General features: G+C 40.1%; 2 protein-coding genes across 2 annotated transcripts; both read left to right on the forward strand.

The window, feature by feature from the left end:
* Window positions 1-405: 405 nt before the first annotated feature.
* On the forward strand, window positions 406-2222 carry LOC310929652 (adenosine receptor A1; the record flags this gene model as incomplete). Its single annotated transcript, XM_083892470.1, has 2 exons — window positions 406-761; window positions 1586-2222. 2 exons carry the CDS (start codon window positions 406-408, stop codon window positions 2220-2222), a joined length of 993 nt encoding a protein of 330 aa, XP_083748596.1.
* A 2946-nt stretch (window positions 2223-5168) lies between these two features.
* On the forward strand, window positions 5169-7469 carry rplp2 (ribosomal protein, large P2). The gene is made up of 5 exons (XM_083891853.1): window positions 5169-5294; window positions 6637-6760; window positions 6849-6897; window positions 6984-7085; window positions 7336-7469. Exons 2-5 carry the CDS (start codon window positions 6638-6640, stop codon window positions 7410-7412), a joined length of 351 nt encoding a protein of 116 aa, XP_083747979.1. The 5' UTR covers window positions 5169-5294; window position 6637; the 3' UTR covers window positions 7413-7469.
* The last annotated feature ends 248 nt before the right edge of the window (window positions 7470-7717 follow it).

Here is a 7717-nt window from a genome sequence, read left to right on the forward strand (position 1 = left end):
GTTATTGCCCAACACCCCCCACACCAGAGAGAGAGAAAGAGAAAAAGAGAGAGGGAGAGAGAGATGCATCTTCATGTGAGTAAAGGTATTGCTGCAGGCTGCTGCAGGACACAAAGTCCCTCCCTTTGATTTTATGACTCACTCCAGTGGAAGAGAGTGAGAGTAAGCGTGTAACAGTGGAAATGATGCACTTGTGCACAGTCCTGTGTAGAGCTTGCACGGAGTTCTATTCATTCAGCATCCCTCAGTTTTTTTAAGTGCCAGTTATTATGAAAAGTAGTTTCAGAATGGAAGATGCTTCCGAGCTTAGACAAAAGCCAAAGTGGAAACAAGAAGTTTCAGCATCTCATTTTAGTTTTATGCAAGCTGAGTAATGGTAAGTGAAATCTGCGAAGAGGAGTAAAGATGTCTTCCTCTCCCGGCATCAAGTCTCGGGAGCATGTGGACATGATGTACATCTCCATTGAGTCAGCTATTGCCCTGGCCTCTGTGGTGGGGAATGTGCTGGTGGTGCTGGTGGTGTGCGTGAACAGGACTCTACGCAACACCACCTTCTGCTTCATCGTGTCTCTGGCCGTGGCTGACATCGCCGTGGGGGCTCTGGTCATCCCTCTGGCCATTATCATCAGCCTGGGATTCAACACTCAGTTCTACACCTGCCTTTTCCTCTCCTGCCTGCTGCTTATCATCACTCAGGGCTCCATCCTGTCCCTGCTGGCCATCGCCATCGACCGGTACCTCAGAGTCAAGATTCCCACCAAGTGAGCAATTATTTTGAAACCACTTATATCGACTTTTAAAAGCGTTTGATGGGTTTAATCAGGATATTTTTATATAAATGTAGGAAAAGGGGATACGTTGGTTTGGTACTGTTGACTTTAATGGCTATTAAGGACAGTAACTTAATTATAAAGGAAATGCATATTTTACTGGTTGTGATTTATTCCAGTCTATTACAGAAATTACTGATGTGATTTAACTATTGAACATATTTGTTCATATTTGCCTGAATTCATTAGTATTCTCCCTATACACTTGAAAAGCAATACAAATAACGTTTCCTTAGAATGAAAATGACAATAATGAATCAATTGAACCACTTATTTTTCTGATTAATTTACTTTTTAAATTAGGCGCCAAGAACATTCTTGTAAAACAAACAATCATAAAAGTACCAATACCTTCTCTGTACCAACTCTTTTATTGTTTGGCGTCACAGAGTTAAATGTCTTTTTCTATCATCAAGCAAGTAAATCAAGAGCAGGAGGTTTATGTCTGACATGGTACAATATATTGTTGCTTGGTTTAATGCAAATCAATGGACTAGACATCAGAAGCTTTTAAGCAAATGAAAATGTGCCTGTTTGCCGGAATACCTGACATAGGCAGAGTTTATTTGGCTGTTGTCCATGCTACATTTTTCTTTATGGGTTGGATCCTGATGGAAAATGGGACAAGAAAAGTACTTTTTGTGAACAGTAATCTACAAACTGGCGCTTGTTCAAAGAAAACAATTACAGTTGTGTTGCTTTTAGATTATTGGTAACATCTTCTTTTTGGCGTCTTGTCCATCATCCATGTTCAGGTACAGCATCGTCGTGACCCAGGGGAGGGCCTATGTGGCAGTCTGTCTGTGCTGGATCCTGTCCTTCCTCTCTGGATTGGTACCAATGGTGGGCTGGAATAACCATGATTTCCAAGGGAACATCAGCAGTTCAAGTGAAATCATTTGTGAATTCACAACAGTCATCAGGATGGACTACATGGTGTACTTCAATTTCTTTGGCTGGGTGGTGGTGCCGCTGACCATCATGATCGCTCTGTATGCAGAGATCTTTAGGGTAATCCGGAGGCAGCTAAACAAACGTGCCGTGGCCACATGCGATGGAGAAAGGTACTATCGGAAGGAGCTGAGGCTGGCCAAATCCCTGGCCTTGGTGGTCTTCCTCTTTGCTGTGTGTTGGCTGCCGATACACGTGATGAACTGCATCAACTTCTTCTGCCCACAGTGTCACATACCAAAGATTGTGATGTACATCGGGATTTTCATGTCCCACGTGAACTCAGCCCTGAACCCAATGGTTTACGCATTCAGGATAAAGCAGTTCCAAGTCACACTGGTCCAGATCCTTCGTCGCTGCATGCTATGTAAAGCCACGCAGCCCACCCCGTGCCCCACCAGCATGCCAGCCCTGACAGAAAAAGCGGATGTAAACCTGTAAGAAGAACTGGAACAATTCTTTTGGGAGGATCCAGTCATGAGATTCAAGGAATTATGTAATACTTGGAGATGTCAACCGATTTAAACAGACACCAAACAAAGTGATGGACAAATCATACTCTGATTTATTCTCATTTCTTCGGGTCAGACATTGAGAAAATAAGACGATAATCAAAGAGAGAAAAAAACAACATATCTGTCATTATTTTACTTTCACTAAATGCACTTACTTGATTCATATTGAATTATGCCAACATATAACTTCAAGAATTTCATGTTCAAAAAAGCTTGTTCATTGTCTCACAATGTTCAAAACAAGACATGCACTGAAAACTTGGCCAACGAAACCTTTCAGGATGTCGTCATCTCTTCACACCAATGGCTATTGGTGGAGAACATTCTCTCTCTCTTCTCGCCTCCTTTGAGCAGTTTAATAAAGAGATCAGCTCATCTGATGCATCTGTGGCAAATGTTATTTCCTTAATTGCAGCAAGAAATCTTCTATACGAAGAGGTTGACACGGACCATGGAGTGGAAACAATGAAAAGTGCGCTTTTGAGCGTCTGTCAACACGTTTTTAACTAAGATCTACTCGGATCCCCTGCGTTTCATCCCGATTGTACTCGGTCCTCATCATAAAGATCATTACTTGGATGTTCTTGGTTTCGGCCAACAATTTTCATTTCGGTGCATCCCTATTTAAAACACATTAAACGCATAGTAAATTGACTACATCTTAGCATGCTAATGTTTGATAATTGGCATAAAAACATTGGTTTAGACTGATTATGACCCTGTCCCTCTTCACTTGTGCAAACGTAGGTGCTTCCAAGTCTTTTGTGGTACTTTTGCATCCAGTGTGGCTCAGAGGTTTTGCAATAATTCATGTCAGTCAGTCAGTCACCTATAGGTGTTGAGACATTTCAGTGATGGAGTGTCATACTGCTGTCAGGATGGCTAAAAATAGAATAGAATTTATCAAATACATTTGCTTTTGTATCATAACCTATTGGATACTGCGCAATTAAGAGTTCACAGAAAGCCACTCAACGTGGGGTAACAGGCTCTTCCTGGAAGCCGTGCAGTCACAAAACCATATGAAACAGCAATAATAACATCACTGCAGGATGTAGGCACCTCTTTAGCTAATTCAATTAGTCCAAACCATATTTCAGCAGCTACAGCAGAGTGATGAATAGGCACTGAAGCATTTGAGTGAATTACCCACAGAGCATTATACTGGAGTGATTGAGCCTATTCCTCCACAAGCTTCTGCTGAAGCTGTGTCACTTCTCCTTCATCAGCAGTTCGACTTCAGTCACACTATTTACACAAACTGGGTCTAGAATACACAATTTTTGGTCATTTTATGTATTTAAATCACCAGCTTTGGATGACCGGACAAAACCTCCCTCGTTCTCTCTGTCTGTCCCTCCTTGATAAACACCACGTATTCTACCATCTGTCACCTTCATCCCGGTTGAGGGATTTGAAACTGCTGAGTGCGGTCTAATCATCAGCACTCATCTTAGCGAGGAAGGTGCCACATAACAAATCTGGCATTCACGGCCCTCACACCTGTGGCTGTCGGCCTTCTGAATGCAGAGGACGCACGAATATGGTGTAGAGACAAACACAGACTTTATGTGTTGGACTTATCTTCTGTGAGGTAAGACCTTTCACATTCATCCCACGACAGCTGCAAAAAAAGAGAGACACTATCTTTACTTTTGACCAACCTTGACTAAAGTGAACTTCAATTTGCAGCACCAAACCAGTAAAATGACCGATACAGACAGAGAGGAGGACGGTCAGGACCTGGAGGCTCCAGTGGTGTATGAGGACGACCAAGCTTTGCTTCACTTCAGTGCTATCAGCGAAGCCCGACGTGCACTTCCCTGGGAGCAATGGACCTTCAGAGAGAAGACAAACTATTACATAGACCGCATCTTCCTTGGGGTACTTGTAGTTTTTTTGCTCATGCTGTTGGGAGAGTTTGGCTTTAAAATGTGGTATGTGACAAACGTGACACAGATTAAAACTGCAGCAGTTTTTGTGTTCAACTGGCTCTTCCCACAGGAGAGACAAGGGGAGCTGGGTGAACTGTAGTTTAGATAATCCAATGCTCTGTGTGCAGGATGATGAATCAAGAGTGTTTTCTATGTTTTTGGCACATGAAGAATCAATTTATAGCCACATTGAAACTGAAGATAAATGATGTAATTAATGGGCTTTATTTTTGATGCTGATGAAATGGAAATAAATAATGCAGCAGGAGTAATTATTTGTAGCATAAGTAAGTGTGCTTCAGCAGGTGCACAATATGTCAATTTGGCACAACAATATGTTTATTTAGATATAAACGCTATTCAAGAGAAAATTACATGTGGATTTGAGCTACTATGTGACAACCTCAATTGCCTCTGTTGTCAATGTATTTTCATTATTTGCTACTTAATTGCTACTCTGTTGTAGAGAGACATTATGGTACTTTTTTGTAGTATTTACTGTTTATATGACAGTCCATCAGTGACACTGTGTTGACCTCATCCTGACACTTCTTGATTAAAATTATTTGAAAGCCCATACATATCCATTTTTTGTCTGTATTATAGAATTTTTTTTTTTTTTTGACACAAATATCAATATGGTATATATTTGCTAGAGCCAAAAAAGCAAACAAGTATAACGGAGTAAACAGAAGTGAAACAAACCTGAACATTACAAACTTTAAGGGAACAAACAATGAAAAAGTAATTTAAGTCACTGTCAACAATCATATTCAAAATGTGTGTGTTTTTTTGGGATAAATTAATATAACACTTTCCATAGTAAAATAAATAACAAAACGTTTTCCAGAATAACTGTTAAACTAACTATCATGATTATGAATCATCATCAGTTATTGTTACATGGAAAACTCAGTACCGCGTGATATCGTGACGTATGTGTCTGTCATCCAAACGGACCAATGAAATTGACGCATTCCGTTCATGTAGCTCTTCAACACCGCCCCTTCCTTCTCCTGGATTTCCTGGCGTGACCGACGTTTCGTGTCTCTTTAGACTTAAAAGTAAGTCAAATAAATTGAACCATAAAACCCAGACGCTTATTTTAACGTCTTCGTATGGCGACACTTTAACCTGTCATGCGCTTAACGGCCATTTTAACATGTGCTAAATGTGACGCAGCTGAGGTAAAGTGTGTGTAGAAATGGAGGAGAGACGGCCAAACATCGGCCGCCATGTTGTACTATGTGAGCTGTACAACACGTGTGTCATAGTTATTACGGTGTATCACTGTGACGGTGAACTAACGTTAACAACAACAACAATAATATCAATATCATACTCAAGAATACGCTTCCGTTCACTCCTGTACTTACTCCGTCTGTGACACGCGTTTAAACCCGGCCTTGTGTGTAGACAGCAAAGCTAACGCTAGCTAAGACAAGTCCATCTCCCCAAGCGGGCTAGTCTGACCCACTTTAAGTGGTTTGACTGACCCTCCATTAATAATCCGCTATAGTGCTGTTATAATGCTCGTCTGTGCTAATGTAAAACCACATTACTGATAAATGGTGTTGAGGTCGTTCTTCTGATTAATAAGAAGTGACAGCCACCTAGTGGAGACTGAACGCCATAGCAGTCAAATACCAATGTCCAAAATCATGAAGGTCCCTTTTCAAATAATAGTTACACTAATCTATAACTTAAATATAAAAACTTTTTAGATGCAGTCCATATTTTTTAGTATTTTGTACTGTTTGTTTAACATACAGCAAACCACTTACTGGAGGGAGAAAATCAGATTAAATGATAATCTCATTTCAGTAGTGAATGAGTTTAGGACTTTTTGTCAATGAATATGACTGAAATAATGAAAAAGTGGTGGTTTGTTCTAAAGTCATCGAATTGTCTCAGACATATGTCAAAATCAAGTAAATGGTCTCTCTTTTTTGATTATTGCATATATTTTTTCCCACAATTACTAATTTGGTAATTTTTGTCAGAAGATGTTGACTTGCGCCAATCTCTGATTACCAGAGCTCAAATCATATATTTAAATATATCAAATTTACAGTAAATAATAAAATGAATCCACACATGATGTATGATGGTTTTAGAAGGCCCACATCCAGTGTACTCCTAGTCCTGGTCCAAAGCCTGGATAAAATGGGGGGCTGCATCAGGAAGGGCATCTGGCTTAAAAATCCCAGCCAGATTACACATACAGTTATTTTTATAGAAGCTGAAAAGAAAAAAAAGGAAAAGACAAGAAAGCTGTGTGGTCAGTGAGTGGGAACCAGTTTCTCCAAGTTGATGGGCCAAGACTTTTAAGTTTTGTATTGGCACATGATGAAAAAAATCATAATGTTCACCTGCCATTTTGTCTGATTTTTTTTTTCTCTTTAGAATGCGTTACGTGGCCGCTTACCTCCTGGCTGTCCTTGGTGGAAACACCAGCCCGTCTGCAAAAGACATTAAGTCCATCTTGGGCAGTGTGGGAATAGAGGCCGAAGATGAACGCTTGAACAAGGTTTGCCATTTTGCATTTTAAAAAGAAACAACTGTATGTTTGATGTTGGTGATGTGTCTGGTATGAGCTCTTCAATATTTCTTTGCAGATCATCAGTGAACTGAATGGAAAAGACATCAATGAAGTCATGAACTCCGGTAAAGGCCTCTGAATCAACTTAAAGATTTCAAAATGTTGTCAATGATGTTGATTATTAATAGTTTTCTTCTTTTTCCCTCCACAGGCCTCTCTAAGTTAACCTCTGTACCAGCAGGTGGTGCTGTGGCGGCTCCTGCCGCTGCTGCTGCTGCTGGGGCCGCTGGAGCTGGGGCTGCACCTGCTGCTGGTATGACTATAAACCCTTTCATTCTCCATCTTCTGTCAGAGAAATTAAACTGCATTTATGCTTCATCTATTTCATTGTCCTGTTGGACGTTGATCTAGTTTCTGTTGGTGTTGTATTCATTTATAATGTCTTGCCTTAATGGCATGGAAGAAAGTTGAACATTTGCTGTCACAGGTTTTTAAGTGCTGCTGAAATATTGATTCTGAAATGTTACAGGCATTTATTTTTAAATGTTTTTTTCTGTTTCCAGCGGAAGAGAAAAAGGAAGAGAAGAAAGAGGAATCAGAAGAGTCAGATGAAGATATGGGCTTTGGACTCTTTGATTAATCTGTATTCTCTGTCTAAAAAGCAATAAAAATGTAAAATGTTTACACAAATCACAAATCTTTTTGTCGTTTAATACAACTTGCAAAGTATAACTGCACACTATTTATAATGGTAGACACTGGTTGACCTTTCATTAGTCCAGAGCCTAGATGATTCAAACAAACAAATACATCTTTTAACCAGATTTTGTGGTAAGTGCATGTCCTCCAAGGACAGAATTGGCCTGTTATTTTGAATGGTATATCCACAAACACGCAGTTTAACAACTAGAAACAAGTTCAAGATGGTTCAGTGACCACAGCTGA

Source organism: Microchirus variegatus (genome assembly GCF_963457635.1).
Source record: "Microchirus variegatus genome assembly, chromosome: 7".
In the NCBI taxonomy this organism is placed as follows: Eukaryota; Metazoa; Chordata; class Actinopteri; order Pleuronectiformes; family Soleidae; genus Microchirus; species Microchirus variegatus.

What these genes read in the sequence shown, in the direction of transcription:
- rplp2 (XM_083891853.1), top strand. Translation starts at nt 6,638, where the DNA reads ATGCGTTACGTGGCCGCTTACCTCCTGGCTGTCCTTGGTGGAAACACC. An exon ending in AAGATGAACGCTTGAACAAG is followed by an intron (nt 6,761 to 6,848) that starts GTTTGCCATTTT and finishes ATTTCTTTGCAG; the next exon opens with ATCATCAGTGAACTGAATGG. An exon ending in TGGGGCTGCACCTGCTGCTG is followed by an intron (nt 7,086 to 7,335) that starts GTATGACTATAA and finishes TTCTGTTTCCAG; the next exon opens with CGGAAGAGAAAAAGGAAGAG.